The sequence below is a fragment of the Neophocaena asiaeorientalis genome, unplaced genomic scaffold (assembly GCF_003031525.2).
Source record: "Neophocaena asiaeorientalis asiaeorientalis breed wild unplaced genomic scaffold, Neophocaena_asiaeorientalis_V1.1 scaffold357, whole genome shotgun sequence".
NCBI lineage: Eukaryota > Metazoa > Chordata > Mammalia > Artiodactyla > Phocoenidae > Neophocaena > Neophocaena asiaeorientalis.
Window position 1 is genome coordinate 189,464 of NW_020173270.1, and position 24,989 is coordinate 214,452.

Below are 24,989 nucleotides of genomic sequence, written 5' to 3' on the forward strand. Positions count from 1 at the left end.
TTTCCTGGGCTCAGATTGATACACATTTATCCGGAGAGCTCGGACCTCTTCCCCAGGGCCCTGGGCTGGGCGCTGGGGTCTGGTAGGGGCAACCGCGAGCAGTGGGTCCACCCCGCCCCGCCCTCGCGCTGCCCGGCCGCCCCGCCCCGCCAGCCCGACTCCCGGCCACTGCTCCCCGACCGGCCCTTCCGCCTCACTCAGCCGCGCGGCAGAGCGGGACGGGAGCGGACCATGGAGCGGACGACGAGCAAGGAGCTCGCCCTGGTAAGGGGACCTGGGGTCCCAGGACCCCACATCCCTGGCGACCCTCAAGTCCAGAAACTCCAGGTCCCCGACCGCTCCTTGGATCCTCTCTCCCCTCAAATCGGACCCTTCGGAACAGCCTGGGAGTCCCTACCTCTGGCCTCCCGGCCCCTGACCCAGTGAAGTGGCTGGCTCCTTTTAGGGATGGTTGGTGGCGGGAGTGTCTCTGAACGCATCTGCGGGAGGGACTAGAGACAGACTCGCTAAGACTGGACCCTGGGACGTCCCCAAATGCCACCCGATCCTCCCAAGGGCTAGGTAGGAGGGTACCCGCGGCGCCGAGGGGACTTCCCGAGCCTGGACCCCTGCCCCGAGTCTCACTGACTCTGGCCGGCAAAGGGGGATAAAACTGGAGGGATCAGGCTTGAGTCCGCGGAAGAGGCGGGTCCGTGGTCCCAGGAGCCTTCCCCCTGCGGCGTCCTGAGCTCGCCTCCGCATCCAGGCGCCGCTGCAGGACTGGGGCGAGGAGACCGAGGACGGCGCGGTGTACAGTGTCTCCCTGCGGCGGCAGCGCAGTCAGCGCTTGAGTCCGGGAGCAGGGCCTCGGGGCACCCAGGTGAGGAACGGGTAGGAGGCTGGGGCCGAGCGGAAGGTGACCAGGTGAGGGAGGGGCTGAGTGGAGGGGAGGAACTGGGGCCCGAAGGAGGGGCGGGGCTTAGAGGCGACCAGGTAAGGATGGAGTGGGGCCCGGGGGCGGCCAGGTGAGTGGGGTAGATGAGGAGGCGGGGCCAGGTGAGGCCGAGGTGACTTGCAGGACTTGGGGACGGAACTGGACGGCAGGGCCTAGGTAAGCCAGGTTTAGTGGGGCGGAGCTGAAGGAGTGGTCTTTAGAAGAGACCAGGCGAGAGCAAGGTGGGGCGGAGAGCCTGGGAACGGGCCAGTGAAGCGCGGCAGGAGAGCTGGGAGCAGCCTGGGGGCGGAGGTGGGGGTGAGGTAGGGGTGACTTGTAAATGGGGCAGAGGGCAGGGCGGGGCCTGGGCAGATGAGGAGGTTCCAGGCGTGTTTCGGGGGTCGATTGTGCAATGGGGAAGAATTATGAACTCAGGGGGCAGGATTCAGAAGAATGGACAGGATCAGATGCAAGATCGGTGCTTCCCAAAGACACGATTGAAATGGGATGCTGGGGCCCACTCTTCTGTGTCTCACTGCGGTCACCCTGCCCCGCAGGCCCCTAGCCCCGGTGCCGACACCTTCCTCCATTACCGCACCAGCAAGGTGCGGACGCTGAGGGCAGCGCGGCTGGAGCGGCTGGTGCGGGAGTTGGTGTCTGGAGACCTCGAGCAGGACCCAGGCTTCGTGCCTGCCTTCCTGGCCACCCACCGGGTCTTTGTGCCCACTGCCCGCGTGCTGGACCTTCTCCTGCCACCGCCGCCGCCGCCCCTGCCGCCGGGGTCAGTACCAACGGGGGACTCTCATGTTCCCACCCCAGACCTTCACCCGGATACTCCTCTGCTCCCTCCGGTTTAGAACCAGGACCCCCTCCTCCAACCCCAGAATCTTCCTCCTGAGTCCCCTCCAGCCGCCCTCTTCCTCACCTGATGGCGGATGGGGGGATGTCTTTCCAGGGTAGAGATCAAGAAGACAGAGGGAAGAGATCTGACCTTCAACAACAACCTGAGGTTTGTCCTCCCGTTGGGTGTGGGCAGGGGGGCATAGAGGTCAAAAGGATCTGAAGTGTAGGGGCTCCAGCGGTCCAGAGCTCTGGGCTGGCCTCTGAGGCCCCACCCCTCTGGCCAGGGCTGTGGTGTCAGTGCTGGGCTCCTGGCTGCGGGACTACCCTCAGGATTTCTGGGATCCCCCTGCCCACTCGGACCTAGGCAGTGTTTGCACCTTTCTGGGCTGGGCAGCCCCATCAGGGGCTGAGGCCCGGGAGGCAGAAAAGCTGCTGGGAGATTTCCTGAAGAATGCTGAGGCACAGCAGGAAGAAGAGGAGCGGTCCCAGACATGGGCAGGTGAGCGGGTTGGGGAACCGATAGTGTCCGGAACAGGCATTCTCCCTCCCCCAGGGGTCTTCTCCCCTCACGGAGGAGCTACAGATCTTGGGCAAGGTTCTTAACCCTGTCTGAGCTTCAGTTTCTCCACCTGTAAAATGGGGATAATAGCCCTTTGTTTAAAGTACTGGCATTTGTCTATCACCTCCCCCACACAACACATCCCAACTACAAAGATAGTCCATCATTGGGTCAGGATACCCTGTGTTTTTGGCTACAAATCATCTATTACTACTTGCCTTAGGAGCTACAGAGACCTGGGTTCAAATCCTAGTTCTGCCATTTGCTGACTGTGCGACCTTGGATAAATCACCTCTCTGAGCCTCAGTTTCCTTATCTGCAAAATGGGGGCAATGACAGTACTTACCTCATTGGCTTCTTCATTCATTGAACAGATATTTAGCCACTGGCTCTGGGCACGTAACAGTGGACAGGAGCTCCCTGTTCCCTGGGGAAGACAATTAGTGGACAAGTAAATAAACAACTAATGAGGGCTTGGCAAATAGTATTATTTTTATTACTGTTGTTATCACAGATTCTTACTTATTAGAATCTACCACTTATAATGAAATCGATACAATAAATCATACTGATGTTTTCTAGTGAAGTGGGTGTCAGCAAACTATCCAGCCTTTTATGGAAAAGTCTGCTGGGACTTGCCTGGTGGTCCAGTGGTTAAGACTCTGCGTTTCCATTGCGGGGGGCATGCGTTCAATCCCTGGTCAGAGAACTAAGATCCCACATGCCACGTTTGTTGCTCTCTACAGCAGAGATCTACAACCTCTGTTGTAGAGAGCTTTGGGGGGAAGGAGAAATATCCACATACTTCATGCAGATCTTTTTTCAGTTGTCATCTCCTCAGACATGCCTTCTCAGATCCCCTCCCAACAAATACAGCCTCCCACTCTGAGTCCTATTACCTGCCTTATTTTTCTGCATAGAACCTATTGGTCTTGTCCCCAACTCTATCCCCAGGGTCAGTTACAACACGGATTTATCTACTGAGTAATTGCATCCAGCTTATAAAATATCATCTTTCACCCATCTGTGTTTGATCTGATCCCTGTCACAAGAGCTTTATATCCCTAATCCATTTTTTAATCCTTAAACTGGCCACATTCCTCTCTGCTTTACGAAGTAGCAACCACTTCTCTCCCCTGGTGAGAGTTATTTATATACATTTTATCCCTTCATCTTCCCTCCTGGTTACCAAGTATCTTTCTTCCTCTGCCTTCAGGATTTCACCAGCTGATTCCAAGTCATCAGAGCTGCACAGGGCAGTGGGGTAGCCACTAGCCCCATGTGGCTATTAAAATTGAACTTAATTAACATTAAATAAAAATTAAAATCAGTTCTTTGGTCACAATGGCCACATTTCTAGTGCTCAGTAACCACATTGGGTAGCACAGGTAGAAAATATTTCCACCACTGCAGAAAATTCTATTGAAAGTGCTGCCCTAAGCTATGAGTTCTTGAGGTGAGAGGAGAAAATGAACATTTATCGAACACTGACTTTATGCCAGGATCTGGGAACCTTAGTATCCTTGTTTGGGGGTTACTTTTTACCATGGAAAATTTCAGACGTACAGAAAAGTAGAGAGAAGTAATGTAAAGAACACTGAAACACCCATCACTCATCTTCAACAATTATCAATTTGACCAAAAATATTTTTTTCAGGATGATTTGAAGGCAAATCCCAGACTTACGTCCCTTCACACACAAATACTTTGGTTCTCACCGGTAATTGACAAGGACTTTAAATATATATATAACCTTCATGCCCACAATCTTTTCCAACGAAATCAGCAATAATTACTCAATATCAAAAAATACTCATATTCAAATTCCCCTATTGTTCCTAAGTTGTCTTCTTTATAGTTGTTTCTTCCAAAACCAAAGATCCATTTAAAGTGTTCTTTTTTTAAAAAATAAATTTATATATTTTATTTATTTACTTTTGGCTGTGTTGGGTCTTCGTTGCTGCACGTGGGCTTTCTCTAATTGCGGCGAGCGGGGGCTACTCTTCGTTGTGATGCTCGGGCTTCTCATTGCGGTGGCTTCTCTTGTTGCGGAGCACGGACTCAAGGTGTGCGGGCTTCAGTAGTTGTGGCACACGGGCTCAGTAGTTGTGGTGCACGGGCTTAGTTGCTCTGCGGCATGTGAGATCTTCTTGGACCAGGGCTGAAATCCGTGTCCCCTGCATTGGCAGGCGGATTCTTTACCACTATGCCACCAGGGAAGTCCCAAGTGTTCATTTCTTAGATCTCTCTTTTTCTATGACTGTTCCTCTTTGCCTTTTGATTAATGGCATTAGGAGAAAATAATGGGTCATTTGTCCCGAGGAATGTCTCACATCCTTCTCCATTTACCTGTTAGCTTTCTCATGGTGACATGAAACACGTTCCTCTATTCACCATATTTGCTGTAAGAGCTAAAGGTTTGATTAGATTTACGTGCAATTTTTTCCCCCTATGCTCACTTTTTTTTTTTTTTGGTGCTCAAGTTATGGGATTTTAAAAAATTTTTATTTTATTTATTTTTTATACAGCAGGTTCTTATTAGTTGTCTATTTTATACATATTAGTATATATATGTCAATCCCAATTCATCCCACCCCACTCTTTCCCTCCTTGGTGTCCATACTTTCCCTCCTTGGTGGTGTTCTCTACATCTGTGTCTCCATTTCTGCCTTGCAAACAGGTTCATCTGTACCATTTTTCTAGATTCCACATATATGCGTTAATATACAATATATTTTTTTCTCTTTCTGATTTACTTCACTCTGTGTGACAGTCTCTAGGTCCATCCACATCTCTACAAATGACCCAATTTCGTTCCTTTCTATGGCTGAGTAATTTTTCCCCCTATGCTCACTTTTAAAAACTAATATTTTGCGGGACTTCCCTGGTGGCCCAGTGGTTAAGACTCTGTGCTCCCACTGCAGGGGGCACAGGTTCGATTCCTGTTCCAGGACCTAAGATCCTGCATGCAGCATGGCACAGCCAAAAAAATTTTTTAAAAGTAGTATTTTGCAATGCTACCTGTCCTAATACGAAATGAAAGGCAGATAATTAAACAGACTTACACAGATAATTTAAAAATAATAATATGATGCTGAAATTGTAATAGGAAGGAGAAATAAGACAAAAGCAATTTACACAACAATCAACTATACTTGTTGGTATGTCAATGTCTGGGCATGCCTCACCAGGAGACATGATGAAGTTGTTCAGTGCCTTCACCTGCCATAGCATCATGGTGAATATGGCAGCCAGAAACTAATGCAGGGGGATGCACTGGCGACGCAGATGCAGCAGCATAGATGTTGGTGACATCAACTTCCAAAATGGTGAACAACACTTGCCATTTCCATACAAAACAAAGTTCACAGTCCTTGCCTTTCTAGAGCCAAAATAATTAGTGTTTATAAGCAAGATAGTTGAGTTCTAGGTGCCAAGTATTGTAAACAGGTTTTTCAAGGACACAAATTTCTTGGAGGGACATTTGGAGGCTGGTGATACAATTCTTCACTATGAGTGCCAAGCCCCTCTTGTGGCAAGATTTCAACTTCCAAAATGTCCCCCTAGGGGGCGCCACCATTGAACGTCACCTCAGAAAAATCATATTTATTGAGTACTTTATAGCCGTCTGGTATGCGTGATTTCATGTGATTAAAAAAAAAATCCAAGTGAAGAAACCAAGGCACAGAGAGGTTTAAAGTCTTGCTTAATTCGCACAGCACCCCGGTGGACCAGTTTGGATTTGAACTGGGGACGTTAAGACGATAACCTTTCCTTAACCACAAGGTTATACCACCTCTAACCACCAGAAAAGGGCAGATGGATCCTATCCTAATACAGGTTCAAAGTCAAAAGGCTCTATTTTCTATTCTAGACTTTGAGCACCTGGCTTCAGATCTCTGCCATTTACTGAAGATGTGAGTTAGAGCAAATTCCTGCCTCAGTTTTGCCCTTAAAAAAGGTGCATAATAGTACCTCCCTCGCAGGGTTAGTGTATAAATTTCCCCGTTAATCCACCCAAGATGCTCAATGAACAGTTACTGCTGCTCTGAGGTTCTTAACACTCAAGGAGATCTCTGTTTCACAGATGAGAAAAGTGAGGATCACAGATGCCCAAGGTCACGCAGCCAGTCCTGGATTCAAACTTCAGAATTTTTAACCCCCTCTAATGCTCCCTCAGGACATCCAGGGGTTGCCCAGATACCCCGTCCAGACTCCCCGGTAGGCTGCTTGGAAGAGGTGGAAGGACTCGTGCGGGAAGGTCCTGAGCTCCTGGACTTCAGTGTAGACGACGTGGCCGAGCAGCTGACCCTGATGGATGCGGTGAGGATCCCTGCTGGGCGCGGTCGGGAGGGGGCGGGGCGTAGAGGAGGGGCAAGGGGAAGATGCCCAGCTGAGCACAGATCCTACCCACCCCCAACCCCCGCGCGCAGGAGCTCTTCTCGCGCGTGCGGCCCTTCGAGTGCCTGGGCTCCGTGTGGTCGCAGCGGGACCGGCCGGGGGCCACAGGCACCGCCTCCACTGTGCGCGCCACTGTGACCCAGTTCAACACGGTGACCGGCTGCGTGCTGGGCTCGGTGCTCGGGTCGCCGGGCCTGGCCGCCCCGCAGAGGGCGCAGCGGCTGGAGAAGTGGATCCGCATCGCGCAGGTGCCTGTCGGGGGGTGGGTGGAAGGGGGCACGGGGCACCGAGGCCAGAGAGAGGTCGGGGGCGGGCGGAAGGCCGAGGACTGGGGTCTGGGGATACTCGGAGGATTGGGGCTGCCTAAGAGAAAGCCTAGGACGTGGCTGGGCGGGACTGGCGCCTGACACCGCGGAGGGACGCAGGGCTGGTCTAGGAATAAGGATGGGATGGGGGCACTGGGGAGCGGATAGGCTTGGAGGAGAGACCAAAGCCAAGAGACGGAGGCAGAGGTCCTGAAAGAGACTGGATGGAAGCGGGGCAGGAGCCTGAGCAGAGAGGAAGAGTAGAAATGGGGGCCAGGAAAGAGAGTGGGGGCGTGGCAAGGCGAAGGGGGAAGAAGGTTGACACCTGGGGTGAGACTTGGTCTGGGAGGAGGAGTCTGGGTCTAGGAGAGATGCTACGGGTTCGTCTGGGGCCCAGGGAGAAGTAAGGAGTGGGGACACGGGGAGCCAAGGTCAGAGGAAGGGAATGGAGGGGCAGCCGGGGGAGGGGCTGGGACTGCAGGTTGGAGAGGGGGAGGGGGCCCCTGGGGGAGGAGGCTGAATCTGGGTAGCTCGTCAGATATGGGGCGAGCTGTAAGGATCTAACCTGGGGTCACAAGTCACGGGATCAAAGGTGGATCATACTTGGAGTTCAGGCTTGGGGGTGTGACCAGCGATCCCTCACCCCGCTCCCCAGCGCTGCCGGGAACTGCGGAACTTCTCCTCCCTGCGCGCCATCCTGTCCGCCCTGCAGTCTAACCCCATCTACCGGCTCAAGCGCAGCTGGGGTGCCCTGAGCCGGTGAGCAAGGGGCGGGGTGCTGGCGCGGGACTCCTTGCCCACCTCATGCCAGCTCTGACTCTTCCCGCAGCCACCACTGACCCCTCTCCTGTACCCCCAGGGAACCGTTATCCACTTTCAGGAAACTTTCGCAGATTTTTTCCGATGAGAACAATCACCTCAGCAGCAGAGAGATTCTCTCCCAGGTACAGATGGGTGAGGACCCCTCAGATCCCAGGCCCAGGAAGGGGACCAGGGGCCCGGCAAGGCATTGCTTGTCATTGTCATAACATTCAGTGTCCTTTCCCTATGCCTCGAGAATGACCTTCCTCTTGTCTGTGGGCAGCCCTGCGTTTTTACTCCCTCTGCTGCCCTCATTATAGCTCACACTTGGTGGCTGCCTTATTTATTCATTCAACAAATACCAGAAGTTACAGGGAAAAGGTCACTGAAGGCCAGAGTCAGAGCAAAGAGTGAAAAAAAAAAATTCTGCTAAGGACTTGACTTTGATAAGAAAAACTGGAAAAAAAATAATGTGCCAACAAGGTTCAGGGCATTTCTGGGGGATCTCCAGGTACAAGGATTTTCACCTGTGTGAAGGCCAGCCTTGGGGGCCAAGGTACCCACAAGCCCCACCTCCCATCATCCCCAGTGAGCCCTGCCCCCTCTGCTTATCTGTTCTCTCCCCCTCCCTGTTCACTTTCCCTTGGGTATGGCCTTTACAACTGCTTGTGATGGAGGCATCTTCCCCGAGGGAGGGGACAAAGAGAGCCCAGGACTGCTCAGTTCTTCCCCTTCCCCCAGGAGGAGGCTACCGAGGAGAATGCCCCCCCAGGAAGCCTGCCCTCAGTGAGTGATGTGGTTTGGGATGAGGAACAAGCAGGATCCTGGGTGGGGGGTGGAGCCTGGTGGGGTTGGTGATGGCTGAGAGTGACTGGAGCTCTGGGGGCCACAGAAACTGCCCCCAGGCCCCATCCCCTACCTTGGCACCTTTCTCACGGACCTGGTTATGCTGGATACAGCCCTGCCGGACATGCTGGAGGTCTGAGCCCTGACCCTTGACTCCTGACCCCAGCCTCACTCACCCTCAGTACAGAGGGCCTCCTGACCTCACACCCGTGACCCTGCCTTGTGCTCCTGACCCCAGCCCCCTTAGTGCGGTAGGGCTCCTGACATCCCAACCCCTGACCTTGACCCTTGATCCTTGACCCTGGAGGTTCCAGTTCAGACAAAATTTGCCCCCAGGGGGATCTCATCAACTTTGAGAAGAGGAGGAAGGTAAGTGGGCACTGGGGTGGGCCTGCCTGGGCAGGAGATCCTGGCCCACATCCAGCAGCTGCAGAGGCGCTGTCAGAGCTACTGCCTGAGCTCCCACCTGCCCATCCTGGCTGCCCTGCGCACCCAGCGCCAGCTCAGCGAGGAGCAGAGGTGACCAACATGTGGCCTGGCCTGACCAACCTCCCACCCGCTGACCCTGGATCACACACTGGATCCACCTCCCCCATGCACCTCTCCAGCTCCTCCTAAGACCCCCCTCCTGAGCCCTAACACCCCCCCACCCAGCCTGTCACCTTGCATTGTCTGCGGCCCAGTCGAGGGCCCCAGTTGACCTCTGACCCCAAACTTTGACCCATCTGACTTTCTGACTTCAACCTTTAACATGCAGCTGGCCATTCCATTCAACCATCTCATCTTTTCTTTCCCCCCACCTCTGGCCCTATCTGACCCATGACCCCATTCATAACCCCCATCTGACTCTCTGAGCCCAATCATTGACCCCCAATTCTGAGCAACTGACTCTTATGTCAGAGCATCCAACTCAACTGTCCCAATGGTTTCTTTTCATTCTACTGAATCCATGATCCTAACAATTGACCTCAGTGATTATCTGACCTTGAACTCTATCCCCGACCCAATTTGACTCCTCAGTCCCACTCTGTAAACCCCTGTGTGACCTGCCAACCAAGCCATCTCATCTCATCCCTGATAAGACCCCACAGCTGTAATGGCCCTGACCCCAACGTTGGGTGCCCACCCCCTGGCTGTTCCCACACACACACACACACCCAAAACCCAGCTCCCGACCGATTCTAACTCATTTTCCAACCCCCCCATCCCATCTGCATCTTGACCCCTCAGCTACCGCATCTCCCGGGTCATTGAGCCACCGGCCGCCTCCTGCCCCAGCTCCCCACGCGTCCGGCGGCGAATCAGCCTCACCAAGCGCCTCAGCGCGTGAGTCTCAGGGAGTATGTGGGGAGTGACGTGAGCAGAGATGGCATCCGCTCCTGGGACTGAGTCTGGCCTCAGCCTCATCCCCTGTCTCTATTTTCAGGAAGCTGTCCCGAGAGAGAGGCTCATCCCCTGGTGGGAGTCCCAGGGATCCCTCATCCTCCACCTCCAGGTCAGCATCCCATTTGGTAAAGGGGCTGGAGAGGACAGGATCAGAGATCAGGGCAGCCACCCCACTTCAGACTCTGTGTCTCCCCCAGTCTGTCCCCAGTGTCCCCCCCATCCAGTCCTAGAACGAGGGACCCTCCTCCCAGCAGTCCTCCGGCCTCTCCAGGGCCCCAGGGCCCCAGCACCAAGGTACCAGGACTATGTGTACATGTGGGACTGCGGGCACCCAGGGCTGTGTGTGTGTACAGGATTTGGGGGCTAGGTATGTACACAGGAGACTATGCACACAGTTGGCTGAACACTCTAGGGATATGTCCAGGAAGCCACATGCATTTTCATGGCCCCGTTTGAGGGACTGTCCATCAGTTATGCTCAGATCTGGACCAGAGCTTCCACTTAGACACAAGGTACTCTGGGGTGCAATCACCCACTTTTGCACAGATATGCATTTTCCTAGGAACTTGCATACCTGGAGGGGAAATGCGGGCATGAATATCCACAGGACCATGTGCAGGGTTTTTCATGGACATGGGCTTGTGCGTATCCAACAATTGTGAGCAAATGGGTGCAGTCGCCGCTCTCTGGTTACACAGGGTTTCTTGTGTGTGAACATGAGTCGTGTGTGAATTCATGTAACAGGGCGTGAAAGTCTGTATGTGATGGGATTGCATAGATATGGGCTTGTGTATGTACCCTAGTTGCATGTCCCAGGCTTGGGGTGTGCAGGAAGACGTGTTGCGTACAATGAGGGAGGGGCCTCGTGCTCTCACCGCTCAGTCCCCACCCCACTGCCTACAGCTGCCACTGAGCCCAGACCTACCAGGCCCCTGGACCCTGGCCTTGCCCTTGAGTGGCCCTCACATCTCCCTCCCCGGGCAACAGGGCTCAGAGGCCTGCGTCGTCCGAGTCAGCATCGACAATGACCATGGAAATCTGTATCGGAGCATCCTGGTGAGGGGCTGTGCCTGGGACATGCTGGTGGCAGCCCTGCCCTTGGGGCTTGGGCTGTCATCCCTCACCTCTCGCCCTCTCTTCCCAGCTCACTAGTCAGGACAAGGCCCCCAGCGTGGTGCAGCGAGCCTTGGAAAAGCACAATGTGGCTCAGCCCTGGGCCCAGGACTATCAGCTCTTCCAAGCCCTTCCTGGGGACAGGGGTGAGCAGGGACAGCTTGGAGCCAGAGCTGGGGGGCAGCTTCAGGAGGGGGGCGGCAGACTGACCGGGATGGTTCTGGCACAGAGTAGGGGTGAGATGAAGCAGGGTTGGGGTAAGGGCAGAAAAACATTGGTACCTTCGTTAGATGGGGTCATGAGGTTGTCCTGTCTCAGTGTGAGGGAAGCGGGCACCAAAGGTGACTTCCTAGGATTTATGGGGAAATGAGATTGTCCAGGGTCCAGTGGAGAGGGAACGTAGAAGGTCATCCGGGCTTAAATTTGTAGAACCATGAGGTTATTCAGGCTCAACCTGGTGGAGCACAAGACTGAAGCAGGGTCTGGGCTTGGATCTGAGGGGAAATGAGTTTGTCCAAGCTCAGCATGGGGACTCTGAATTTGGCATAGGCGAGGGCCACATGGTACTGAAATTCAGGGTAGGGAAACATGAGATCGTTCAGTGTACAGGTGAGTAGGAGGTTGTCCAGTTTTCAAGAAGGAGAGGCAGCGGCTTCCCTGGTGGCCCAGTGGTTGAGAGCCCGCCTGCCAAGGCAGGGGACACGGGTTTGTGCCCCGGTCCGGGGAGATCCCACATGCCGCGGAGCGGCTAGGCCTGTGAGCCGTGGCCGCTGGGCCTGTGCGTCCGGAGCCTGTGCTCCGCAACGGGAGAGGCCACAACAGAGAGAGGCCCGCGTACCGCAAAAAAAAAAAAAAAAAAGAGGGAGAGGCAACAGGGAACTATATTCAGTATCCTGTGACAAACCATAATCGAAAAGAATATGAAAAAGAATTCTGTATAACTGAGTCACTTTGCGGTACAGAAGAAATTAACACAATATTGTAAATCAACTATACTTCAGTTAAAAAGTTTTTTAAATGGAGAAAAAAATGTAGGAAGAAAAAAGAGAGAGAGGCAAGAGATTGACATGCTAAGGAATTCCCTGGCAGTCCAGTGGTTAGGGCTCTGTGCTTCCACAGCAGGGGGGCACGGGTTCCGTCCCTGGTCGGGGAACTAAGATCCCACAAGCCCCACAGTGTGGCCAAAAAAAAAACCAGAGAGAAAGCGACACATTAAAGGGCATGATGTGAGGTTGGCTGGACGTTAGGAAGGATACATGAGGTTGTTCGCGTGTCAAGTGTGAGGTTTGTACAGGCTGGAAGTGGGAAGTCAGAAGCTGTCCAAGTTCATGGTGAGAGCAGCATGAACTTGGCTGGGAGCTGGCTGTGGGGGAAGGGTGGGATGGGCAGGAAGTTGATTGGGCTGGGTGGCCTGACTTTGTTCAAGCCTGTAGTGCAGGTTGTCTAGACTCCGGGGGGAAATAGCAGGAGGTAGCCCAGGTTCACGGGGTTGGAGGTGGGGGGAGACATGAGGTTGTGCAGGCTTTGAGTGGGAAGTGGTCTAGGTTCACAGAGAGAGGAGAATGAGGTTGGCTTAGCACTAGGTGAAGGGACCCAGGGTTGTTCAGGCTCCAAGGTGAATGGTGGAGGGTTACCTAGGTCCTCTGTGAGGGAAGTATGAGGTTGTGTGGGCCTCTCACCGTCATCTCCACCCCTTGTCAGAGCTCCTGATTCCTGACAATGCCAATGTCTTCTACGCAATGAGCCCAGCCGCCCCCGGAGACTTCGTGCTGCGGCGGAAGGAGGGGGCCCGGCGTACAACCTCAGTCTCCCCAGCCTGAGGTGGTTCTCCCCCTCCTCCAGGACATGGGCCCCACGGGCAGCAAGGGGCCTGGCTTCTCTCACCAGGGGGCAGGGAGGGAGCTCTTCTCTGGAAATCTCTCATTCCCCAGTAGAGGCCATTGTCCTCCATACCCTGTAAACTCCCCCTCCCCAAACTTTATTGGACCTCATCCCTCTGACCCTTTTGGCACCACACCCCTATTCCAAAGACATCAGCCCATGGGTGGCTGGTGGAGAGCTTCATCCCATAAACATAGAAAGGGGTGCGGTGTCAGGGGACAGACCCTCTCCCAGAGAAATCTTGTAACTGCTGGAGACATATCTGAAGCAATAGAAGTGGATGAAAATAGTGATCAAAGTTATGAAAGCAGGAGTCTTGTTTGTTCTGCGCCTGTGCTTCATGTTCACTTTTCATCAAGATAAGAATTGAGGGCTTCCCTGGTGGCGCAGTGGTTGAGAGTCCGCCTGCCGATGCAGGGGACACGGGTTCGTGCCCCGGTCCGGGAACATCCCACATGCCGCAGAGCAGCTGGGCCCGTGAGCCATGGCCGCTGAGCCTGCGCGTCCGGAGCCTGTGCTCCACAGGGTGAGGCATGACTTGAATCCAGGGGGGTCTCTGTCACAAACAGAGGGTTCAGGACTCCCTCCCTCAACATTGTTGGGGTGGTATGATTCTTTTCTGCCATGTATATGGGAGAGTGAAGAAGAAATTTCACTGGAATCAGAGACAAATAACATCATCACCCGTGAGTCATTAAGGGCTGTGAGGATGAGAGGGGTGAGCTAGCGGTACTGGGGTAGGATGAAGAAACAGGTAGAGAAGGCACAGACGAAGTGAGCTGTAGGGCCACCCACAACATAATCATAACAACAACAGCGACAACAAGAATGATACTGACTCATGAACTCCCACTCTGCCAGACATCAACTAGGGGCTTTATATCTAACTGTATTAATCAGGGTTCTTTCTGTTTCGAGTGGTCAAAAACCCAAATCAAACAGGTATGTGCAAAAAAAGGAAATGAATGCCCGTGTAATTGTAAAGTTCCATGGGTCCAGCTTCAGGCACAGTTGGATCCAGGGACTCAAAAGATGTCACCAGGACTTTGTAACAAAATCTCTTGCCTCTGATTTGCTCTGAGAATGAGACTGTCCATTGTCTCCCTAAATCCATTCACCTTCTTCTATGGTAATGGAAACACTGGTTTTTAGCTGGCTACCCAGAGTAAAAACCACATTTCCAGTCTCCCTTGCAGCAAAATGTGGTCATATGACAAAGTCTTAACCGATGAGATGTAAAGGGAAAGAATATGGGTAAATTCCAGGCTCTGTCCTTGAAGAGAAGGGTTGTGTCCTCTCCTTCTCCCTTTTCCGCCTCCTGGTGGTTAGAATGAAGACGTGGAGTAGATCATCTTGGAGTAGGTGGTTCATACCCTCTGAATAACTGAGCCATAAACTGGAAGGAGTGTGGCCCTCTGAGACCAGGGAGCAGCCATATTGTTTTGCTGCTACTTGGATTGTTACAAAAGAGAGAACTAAATGCGTATCTTATTTAAGCCATCACGTTATGATTTGGGTCTCTATTACAGTAGCCAAAAGAACATTTAAATGACTACTGCCCCACTCCAAGGCAGCCTCACCCTCGTTGGGGCAATGCCAGGCTTACATCCCACCAGCTCCACCTTCCCATGCAAGGAAAATCCCTTCATCCCATCAGCTCCAGCAAAAGTCCCAGAGCAGGTGCTGACTGGACCAGCGTGTCTTGTAACCACCCCTGAGCCAATCACTGTGTTCAGGGGAATGTGATATGTTCATTGGCCGGGCCTGGGTCCTGTGCTCATTCTGTCAGCTGGCAGAGACATTTCAAATCACAGGAATGGAGTCTGGGAGGGCATGTAAATAAAAATTACATTTGCTGTTACTAGGAAAAGGGAGAATTCTGGTGAACATGAAAAAAAAAAAAAAAACCAAAGACAATCCCTAGGGTTCTAAACATTGTCCCTGGAACAATAATGGGGGATGCCCAGGCATTGTCTGGAGTGGGAGAGGAACTAGAAGAATCTAGTTATCATGTAGGGCCTCATGAAAAACTGTTAAGCACACAGCACGCTACTTTACAGGATTTTTTTTTCTCTAAGTATTAAGACATTAAGACCAATCGGGACTTCCCTGGTGGCACAGTGGTTAAGAACCCGCCTGCCAATGCAGGGGACATGGGTTTGAGCCCTGGTCTGGGAAGATCCCACATGCCGCGGAGCAACTAAGCCCGTGTGCCACAACTGCTGAGCCTGCGTGCTGCAACTACTGAAGCCCGCGCGCCTAGAGCCCGTGCTCCACAACAAGAGAAACCACCACAATGAGAAGCCCGTGCACCGCAGCGAAGAGCCGCCCTCACTCGCTGCAACTAGAGAAAGCCCGTGTGCAGCAACCAAGACCCAACGCAGCCAAAAATATAATAATAATGAAAAATAAATATAAAATTTTTTTAAAGTTTTCATTAAAAAAAAGACCAACCAGATGTAAGTAACAGCATCCTTCTTAAGTTAGCTTAAGCAAATAATTGCTATCCTTACTGAGTGCTTACAATGCACCAGGCATGTTCTCAGAAGTTGACATAATCTATCTCATAATCCTCACAGTAGCCTTATGTGGGGGCGGGGAGGGATGCACTGTTATCATGCCCATTTTATACATGAAAAACTGAGACTAGGAAGGGTTAAGTAACTTTTCCAAGGTGGCATGGTAAGTGGCAAGGTTGGGGTACAAACCTGAATGGCCTGCAATACATCAGAACACATGCACTTACCAACAGGGCTAGTTTGCCTCTCACAATCACAGTTTACAGTTTCTCTCCTTCTCTCTCCCTCTTTCTCTCTCTCTCTCTCTCCCTCTCTCTCACACACACACTCAAACCAAATGCCAATTTCTGGAGGAAGAGATTCTCATTGACTTCTGTTATTTTTTTTTTTTTTTTTTTTTTTTTTTTTTTTTATCTTCCCGGACCGGGGCACGAACCCGTGTCCCCTGCGTCGGCAGGCGGACTCTCAACCACTGCGCCACCAGGGAAGCCCGACTTCTGTTATTTTTGTTTGTTTGTTTGTTTCTTGTCCACACTGCCCAGCTTGTGGGATCTGAGTTTCCCTACCAGCAACAGAACCCATACCGCCTGCAGGGGAAGCATGGAATTCTAACCACTGGACCACCAGGGAATTCCCCGACTTCTGTTTTTAAAAGTGCAGGACAGGACTTCCCTGGTGGTTCAGTAGTCAAGAATCTGCCTGTCAATGCAGGGGACACAGGTTTGAGCCCTGGACCGGGAAGATTCCACGTGCTGCGGAGCAACTAAGCCCCCAAGCCATAACTACTGAGCCCAAATGGCACAGCTACTGAAGCCTGCACGCCTAGAGCCCAGTGCTCCGCAACTAGAGAAGCCACCACAATGAGAAGCCCACACACCGCAACGAAGAGTAGCCCCCACTCGCCGCAAGGAGAGAGCCTGCGTGCATCAACAAAGACCCAACACAGCCAAAAATACATAAATAAATTTATTTTTTTTTTAAAGTGCAGAAGTACTCAGGAACAGCTCTATCCAGTGGCTAACACAAAGTCAACTGTTTCTCTATATCTCTCAGCTTGGTTTTTCACTAATCTTTTACTCCACAAATATTTCCTGACCTCCTACTGTATGGCAGGCCCCGTTCTAGGTACTGGGGATGCAGAAATGAACAAAACGGACTAGTAAAGGTGGTGAATCAATAACAAAGCATCAAATACCTATTAGATAAAATAAGTACAGGGACTGCAAAATGCTGCTACTACTGCTACTACCATTAAGCCGTTTAAGGGCTGATGGGGAGTGTGGGGCTAGAGGGTTGCTATTTTATTTAATTGTTCGTTTGTTTGTTTATTTTTACTTTTGGCTCTTTTGGGTCTTTGTTGCTGCATGCGGGCTTTCTTTACTTGCGGTGAGCGGGGTCTACTCTTCATTGCGGTGTGCAGGCTTCGCATTGCAGTGGCTTCTCTTGTTGCAGAGCACGGGCTCTAGGCGCATGGGCTTCAGTAGTTGTGGCGCGTGGGCTCAGTAGTTGTGCCTCGCGGGCTCTAGAGCGCAGGCTCAGTAGTCGTGGCGCACTGGTTTAGTAGCTCCGCGGCACGCGGGATCTTCCCCGACCAGGAATCGAACCCGTGTCCCCTGCCTTGGCAGGCAGATTCTTATGCACTGCACCACCAGGGAAGCCCGAGGGTTGCTATTTTAAATACGGTGAGCAAAGAGGGCTTCATTGAGGAGGTGACATTTAGGCAGAGGCCTGAGTAAAGTGAAGGAGTGAGCCCCATGTCTAGTTAGAGGAAGAGTCTACGGGTGGAGGTAACAGACAGTTCAGAAGCCCACATTAGCTTCATTATCAGGCAATTTTTTCCCTCCTAATGGCAAAGATATCTCTGGCTAGTCATCTGCTCACCTCATCATCCAACAGAAAGCGGCGCCCCATTTCCCAGTAACTCCAGGAAAAGTCCCATGATGGAAGCTCACTGGATCCCTTTCGGCCACATGCCCTCCCTGAACCAATCACTGTGCTCCAGGGAATGGAGCTCTCTCTCTCTCTCTCTCTCTCTCTCTGTTTTTTTTTTGCGGTACGCGGGCCTCTCACTGTTGTGGTCTCTCCCGTTGCGGAGCACAGGCTCCGGACGCGCAGGCTCAGCGGCCATGGCTCACGGGCCCAGCCGCTCCGCGGCACGTGGGATCTTCCTAGGCCGGGGCACGAACCCGTGTCCCCTGCATCGGCAGGCGGACTCTCAACCACTGCGCCACCAGGGAAGCCCTCTCTTTTTTTAATTAATAAATTTATTTATTTATGGGTCTTCGTTGCTGGGCGCGGACTTTCTCTAGTTAAGGCAAGCGGGGGCTACTCTTCGTTGCAGTGGGCAGGCTTCTCATTGCAGTGGCTTCTCTTGTTGTGGAGCACGGGCTCTAGGCGCGTGAGCTTCAGTAGTTGTGGCACACGAGCTCAGTAGCTGTGGTTGCGGGCTTTAGAGCGCAGGCTCAGTAGTTGTGGCACATGGGCTTAGTTGCTCCGCGGCACATGGGATCTTCCCAGACCAGGGCTCGAACCTGTGTTTCCTGCACTGGCAGGCGGATTCTTAACCACTGCACAACCAGGGAGCTCTCTGGCTAATCTGGGGCAAGCTGCCGCAATGAGGTAGGTATCAGCACCACCCCCTCCACCTTCCCCAGGCATGTACCTCTGTGGGGAGGGTGTTTACCCCAGTTTAAGCTCAGCCCAGGTGAAAAGCTTTTATAGTTTGTTCTATACTTTCCAGATTATCAAAAGAACTGCACACTCCTTGTAAAATAAAATCCCAATAGTATTGAAATGTAAGCAGAAAAAAAATCACACATGAAACCTCACACTCCAGAATATATGTAATTTTACAAATGCAGGCTCTTTCGCACATACTGTCCGGCAGCACTGCCCAACGCTGTGCAAACACTCAACCGCTACTCACTATTACGATTATTATTTTCCTACCCAGACTGGGAAGAGATGTTGATTAGCACGATAATATCAGTAGCTTACATTTTTGGAATGTTTGCTATGTGCCAAGTCGGATTTTACAGATGAAAAGGCTGAAGCTCAGATAAGGTAAGTCACCTGTTCAGGGTCACACAGCAAGAAAGTGGGTCCTACGCAGAAGCCAGAGCTGCTCCCGCCACCCCCCCACCCCATCCCCCAAGGGGCCCCCAGGCCCTGGAGGGCCTCTGCCCTCTCTAGCCAGGCCTGGCAGGGCGGCTGCCTCCCTCTTATCTCAGCCCAGGCTGCCTGCTGGTCCCGCCCCCTCGGGGGAGCTGCCACTTGGAGGCGCCTGGCCGGGAAGGCCTGGTCAGCTGTGTCCGGCGGAGGCAGCTGCTGACCCAGCTGTGGACTGTGCCTGGGGCGGAGGAAGGGGGGGGGCAGGAGCCCTGAGCCTCCAGTGGCAGGGGCTGCATCATGTATCATCTCGGGGCACCCCTCTGGCCTGGAGTTGGCTTCCTCTGTCTCCTACTCGCTGGGGCAACCTGGGCTCCCCCACCCAACCCACCGGATCCCAAGTTTGAAAGGAAAGGTAAGGGTGGAGCTGAGTGTGGACCCCCGCACTAGGTCCTGGAGGGCAATGCAGGGGCCTGAACTTCCAGCCTGGGTCCTGGGGGCTATGCCAGGTTCTGAGCCCGAGTCTGTGTCCTGGAGCCCCAGCTGGTGTCTGAACCCTAGACTGGGACCTGATATGGCATACTGCGGGTCTGTATCCCCAGACTGCGTCTGCGGGAGAAGCTAGAGAGGGGCGTAAGAGTCCTGTTTTATCTTCTCAAGGAGTCTGACACATGCTAAACACTAAATGGGGCAGGGGTGGTGCTGGTTCTAGACCCTGTAGTCTAGAGTCCCCAAGGGGAGGGGACCTAGCCGACCCTCCAGTGGGGGAGGGAGGCTAAAACCAGGGTCCGAGTCAGAGGGGCCGGGCCGCAGGCGTCTGTAAACACTGTTTGCATGCGGGCGCCATATCCCTGGGTCCGCGGGGTTGAGGGAGCGGGGGCGGGGGGCACGGTTGGCGCTATCGGGCAGCCGGGAGCCTGCCGGGGCTGATAGGGGACCCCGCCTCCTGCACACACACACTCACCCTCACGCACGTCCTGGGCTGGGGCGGGGCCGGCAGCGGGAGGCGGAGGCCTTGAATGCTGCGCTCAGCTCAGCCGGTCGCGGGGTGGGCGGGCGTGTGTGGGGAGACAATAAGACATTCAACCTACGCATGGGAGTTCGGGGGGCAGCACTTCTGCAGACCCCTCGAAGGGCCCCGCTGGGGTAGACAGAGGGGCGGGGCATTTTTCTTATCGGTCCGCACAGGCGGCAGGAGGGAGGGAAGGATGCTGTGGCCCGAGGACGGGGTTCGGGTCTCCTGACCCCCTCTCCTGGCCCCCATCCCCAGCGGCCCTGCTGACAGCCCGCGAGCCTGAAGAGTTTCTGTGCTTCACCGAGAGGTTGGAGGATTTGGTGTGTTTCTGGGAGGAAGCGGCAAGTGCCGGGGTCGGCCCGGACAACTACAGCTTCTCCTACCAGCTCGAGTGAGTCCGACGGGGCAAGTGGAGCGCCCCACAGGTGGAGGGGGCGGGCGGGCCGAGCAGCGCTCCCCGGAGCTCACACCTTGGGACTTCTGGTGCCAGGGGCCTGATGGCACCTCCGCTGGTAGTCACTACTGGGAAGCCCACGGGGTCAGGGCCGACACGCTGCCTAGTGGTCGGGGCTGGAACACTCCCGTGATCACTGCTGGAGTGCGACCCCAAACTTCAGGGCTGGGACAACACCGCTCCAAAGCAGGACTAAGGCGTCGCGTACGTCGGGGCTGGGACGCCCCCTGGTGGTAGTGTCCAGAACACACCCTCGGTCCCGGCAATGCCTCCCAACTTGCTCCCTACCCTCGCTGGTTCCTGGGCGAACAGGGGTGAGCCGTGGAAGCCGTGCCGCCTGCATCAGGCGCCCACCACCCGCGGCTTGGTGCGTTTCTGGTGCTCGCTGCCTACAGCCGACACGTCGAGCTTCGTGCCCCTAGAGCTGCGCGTCACTGCGGCCTCCTCGGGCTCTTCACGCTACCGCCGTATCATCCACATCAACGAAGTGGGTAAGAGCGCTGGGAACGGGAGAGTGTTCGGGAGGGAGTCCCAGTCTCCGCCCACCTGAGCAACCCCTCTCCACAGTGCTCCTAGACCCTCCCGCTGGGCTGCTGGCGCGGCGGGCAGACGAGGGCGGCCATGTGGTACTGCGCTGGCTCCCACCGCCTGGGGCACCCATGGCAAGCCTCATTCGCTATGAGATGAACATCTCGGCAGAGAACGCCGCTGGTGGCGCGCAGAGGGTGAGGCTCGCTCCTACGGCCTAGCCCCAAGGGCTCCAGAGTCGACAGGCCCTCTAGGTCCCACCCAGACGGTCACCACGGCCCCGCCCCCATGGCCTCGCCCCTCCACCTCCCGCCCAAGACAGCTCCACGTCCACCGACTTGTCCCCTTTCCCAATGTCCCCTTCCCCCAGCCCACCCGGACTCAATCCCACTAAACCCTTGTCCCAAACCCTAGACTTCTTCAGGGCCCATCCCCTCTGTGCTCTGGCCCCGCAGTTAAATAGCCCGAGCCCGCCCTCTTCTACCTGGGGCCCCATCTTGATTGGCCCCGACCCTTCCTGGGCCCCGCCTCCTGCTTTCATTGCCCGCCTCCCCATGCTTGGGCTCGGTTCTTCCTTTCTCTGATTGGCTCGGTCCCTCAGGGCCCACCCTCACATACCCTCCTTTGCCCGCCCCGCCCCTATTGGCGATACCTCTCACCTGGTCCCCGCCTCCAGGTGGAGATCCTCGACGGCCGCACTGAGTGCGTGCTGAGCAACCTGCGGGGCGGAACGCGCTACACCTTCAAGGTACGCGCGCGTATGGCCGAGCCGAGCTTCGGTGGCTTCTGGAGCGCCTGGTCCGAGCCTGTGTCGCTGCTGACGGCTAGTGGTGAGGCCCCAGGCAGGGGTGTAGAAGGGGCTGGGCGGAGCATGGGGCAAGCTCACCGCCCTGACCTCCTCCCTGCTCCCCAGACTTGGACCCCCTCATCCTGACGCTCTCCCTCGTCCTGGTGCTCATTCTGCTGCTGCTGGCCGTGCTAACCCTGCTCTCCCACCGCCGGTGAGCGCCCCACTCGGCACCTGACTCAGATTCCTCCCCACCAACGTTCTCCTTTCCCTGTGGGAACCTAGGCTCAAAGAGGGGCAGGCACTTGCCTAGGGTCACACATGAGGAGTCAGTGGCAGGACTGGGATGCAAGCCAGGTCAGACGCAGACTCTTACTTAAAATTCTCTGCTCTTGGGCATACTTTCACCTGGTTCTCCTCCTACCTCAGTGGCTGCCCCTTGTTGGCTTCCTTTGTACTTTTTCCCCATTTCATCAACTTCTGTAAAATCAACCAGATGGGCTTACTGAAACGATTTAACCCCAAGTGCCTCCCACCCCTGTTGTCAAGCTCCTTAGATGTTTTACGATATGACCAGCCATCCTGAGGTTTTTGTAATTCCAATTACAAACCATGTGTTTTCACACCCCCAAGGCTTGGTACATACTGTTCCTTCCGCCAGGAATGTCCTTCTTGCCATGTCTGCCAAGCAATCTCCTCGTTGTCTTTCAAGGCCCTGTTCATTTACTTGGTTGGAAAATACATACTGAATGCCAACTGTGTGCTAGGCACTGGGGAGAAAGTGTAGAACAAGCCAGACATATCACTGACCTTGTGGATCTCATAGCTGAGTCACACAACAAATAAGGGAATCAACATATATTTGATTATAAATTGTGATGAGTGATATCACAGAAATTAATGGGGATGGGGCCATGACAGGATAGTCAGGGAAGGCCTCTGGGAGGTGACATCAGAGCAGAAACCTGAAGTCTGGTAGGAGGCAGCCACATGAAAAGCAGGGAGAAAAACCAGCAAGTGCAAAGGCCCTGTGGTGGGAATGAGCTTGGAACATTGAAGCAGCTGCAAGAAGAGCTGTATGGTTAGAGAAGAGTGTGTAAGGGGGTAAGTGGTGGATGATGAGATGAAGGAGGTGACAGAGGTCATACCATGCAGGGTCTTCTGCAGGGCTGTGGGGAGGAATCGGGACTTTATTCTGAATGCATTGAGGGACTATGGAAAGGAGTGAGGAGGGAAGTAACAATGGACCTTCAGACAAGACCGGGTGGGTTTTAGACGGAGCATATTGAACTCCTATGCATCCTTCAAAACTTTGTTCCAGTTGCCCTTCTGTAGAGCCTGGCAGATGCTTTGGCCGAGCCCCTGTTCCTCAGCCCCACACACTCCTATGACTTCATCATGATCACAAGGGGCTAGGAGTATCTTTGCCCTGTGACTGGTGCTGAGGGGGTGCTGGTGAATGTTCAGTGACACATGCCCAGGTATTCGTTTCTTTTGGCTTCACTAGGACTCTGAAGCAGAAGATATGGCCTGGCATCCCAAGCCCCGAGAGCGAGTTTGAGGGCCTCTTCACCACCCACAAGGGTAACTTCCAGGTAGGTGGCCTGGTTGTCCCCTCAGGGCCTGGGGTTTCCCTGCTCCTGTGGCCGAATTCCCGGTCTCTGAGCAGGCTGCTGCTGTTTCCCCAGCTGTGGCTGTACCAAACCGATGGCTGTCTGTGGTGGAGCCCCTGCACCCCCTTCACAGAGGACCCACCTGCCCCCCTGGAGGTCCTCTCTGAGCGCTGCTGGGGGGTGACACAGGCAGTGGAGCCAGGGTCAGATGATGAGGGGCCCCTGTTGGAGCCGGTGGGCAGCGAGCATGCCCAAGACAGCTACCTGGTGCTGGACAAGTGCTTGCTGCCCCGGAGCCCACCCAGCGAGGACCTCCCACAGCCTGGTGGCGATTTGGACATAGCAGCCATGGATGAAGCCTCAGAAGCATTCTCCTGTCCATCCGCTTTGGCCCTGAAGCCTGTGCCAGAGGGGGCCTCGGCTGCCAGCTTTGAGTACACCATCCTGGATCCCAGCTCCCAGCTCTTGCGCCCGAGGGCACTTCCCCCTGAGTTGCCCCCTACCCCACCCCACCTAAAGTACCTGTACCTCGTGGTGTCTGACTCTGGCATCTCAACTGACTACAGCTCTGGGGGTTCCCAGGAAGCCCAGAGGGGCTCATCCAATGGCCCCTACTCCAACCCTTATGAGAACAGCCTCATCCCAGCCCCCGAGCCTTCACCCCCGAGCTACGTGGCCTGCTCCTAGGACTCCAGCCCTCAGATGCACAGGGACCCAGAATGACCTCAAGTGCTACTCCAGGCCCAAGATTTATCCGGCAGGGTCAGTGAGGCCTGCTGACCTTGGCTTTCTGCTCAATTCATCCTGGTCAGAAAGTCACAACCTTGCAGTATTTTTAAATGTACAGTCTTTTGTGTAGATATATAAATATATATGTTTTCTGTCACGGCTTCTATAAATACCTGTAAGCCCCATCTTTTCCCTGGGCCCAGGCCATAGGAGAAGCAGTAAAAGGCCTTGAGTTCAGTCTGAAATTCTGACCTGGCAATCTGAATAATAATAATAAAATGAATTAGTTAGTATGTTATGCTAGCTGCCCTAACACTGAGTGGCTGAACACATTAAATATTTTCTCTCATTTCTCAATTCAAACAGGTGGGCAGCTATCCCTGGGATGAGTCAGAAGCCCAGACTGTAACTTTAATATCCCCCAGGGCTACCCTGGGGTCTTTAGATGGATCCTCTGCATCCTGCCAGCCAACACGAGAGAGACAGCAGAAGATTCTGTGGCCTTTAGGGACCTAGCCTAGAGGTGGGCGCCATCTCTTCTTCACAAATTCTACTGGTCAGAAATGGTCATGTGACCCTAGCGAGAACCAAGGACAGCTGGGAAATGTAGTTTAGCTGTGCACCCAAGAGAGAAAAGCTGTTTAATGAGCTGCTAGCTAGTCTCTGCCACTAATAATAATACCAATGACATTCATTCCTAGGGCTTTATTCTGAATCAGGCCATGTCCTAAGACAGCACTCTGATGACACCAAATGTCATCAAGTGGCTCAATGGGAGTTCTGGTTTAACCACTTTTAAATAGTTTGACATAACCTAGGAAAGCTGAACGTATGCATACCTTCTACTCCAGCAATGCCACTTCTATGTATGTACCCTAAAAACCCTCACACACATGAACCAGGATATGTGTACAAGAGTGTTAATAGCAGTAAATAAGTCAATCTGATGAGTAAATTGGGGTATAGTCACCCAAGGAATTATACAAAGTATGGAAAAAGGAATGAATGAAAAAATGTGGCTGAATGTTTTCTGGATTTTGGCTGCGCTGCATGGCATGTGGGATCTTAGTTCCCAGACCAGGGATCAAACCCGTGTCCCATGCACTGGAAGCATGGAGTTTTAACCACTGGACCGCCAGGGAAGTCCCATGGCCGAATCTTAGTAACAATGTTGAGCGGGAGAAGAAG

General features: G+C 53.8%; 2 protein-coding genes across 3 annotated transcripts; both read left to right on the forward strand.

Moving 5' to 3' along the window:
- Positions 1 to 186: 186 nt before the first annotated feature.
- On the forward strand, positions 187 to 13,340 carry RGL3 (ral guanine nucleotide dissociation stimulator like 3). The gene is made up of 19 exons (XM_024746034.1): positions 187 to 264; positions 746 to 859; positions 1,471 to 1,694; positions 1,869 to 1,922; positions 2,041 to 2,255; positions 6,496 to 6,638; positions 6,749 to 6,964; positions 7,677 to 7,780; positions 7,881 to 7,965; positions 8,564 to 8,608; positions 8,715 to 8,801; positions 9,005 to 9,037; positions 9,072 to 9,187; positions 9,899 to 9,994; positions 10,095 to 10,163; positions 10,252 to 10,348; positions 10,958 to 11,110; positions 11,199 to 11,313; positions 12,869 to 13,340. Exons 1-19 carry the CDS (start codon positions 232 to 234, stop codon positions 12,985 to 12,987), a joined length of 2,118 nt encoding a protein of 705 aa, XP_024601802.1. The 5' UTR covers positions 187 to 231; the 3' UTR covers positions 12,988 to 13,340.
- Positions 13,341 to 18,838: 5,498 nt separating this feature from the next.
- Positions 18,839 to 23,958, forward strand: EPOR (erythropoietin receptor). 2 transcript variants are annotated; one of them, XM_024745860.1, is made up of 8 exons: positions 18,839 to 19,090; positions 19,946 to 20,081; positions 20,457 to 20,635; positions 20,712 to 20,869; positions 21,349 to 21,502; positions 21,586 to 21,673; positions 22,967 to 23,054; positions 23,148 to 23,958. In XM_024745860.1, the coding sequence occupies exons 1-8, from the start codon at positions 18,976 to 18,978 to the stop codon at positions 23,757 to 23,759; spliced, it is 1,530 nt and encodes a 509-aa protein (XP_024601628.1). In that variant the 5' UTR covers positions 18,839 to 18,975; the 3' UTR covers positions 23,760 to 23,958. The 2 variants fall into 2 exon arrangements, with proteins under 2 accessions (XP_024601628.1, XP_024601629.1); XM_024745861.1 differs by having other exon boundaries at positions 18,874 to 19,090; positions 20,721 to 20,869.
- The last annotated feature ends 1,031 nt before the right edge of the window (positions 23,959 to 24,989 follow it).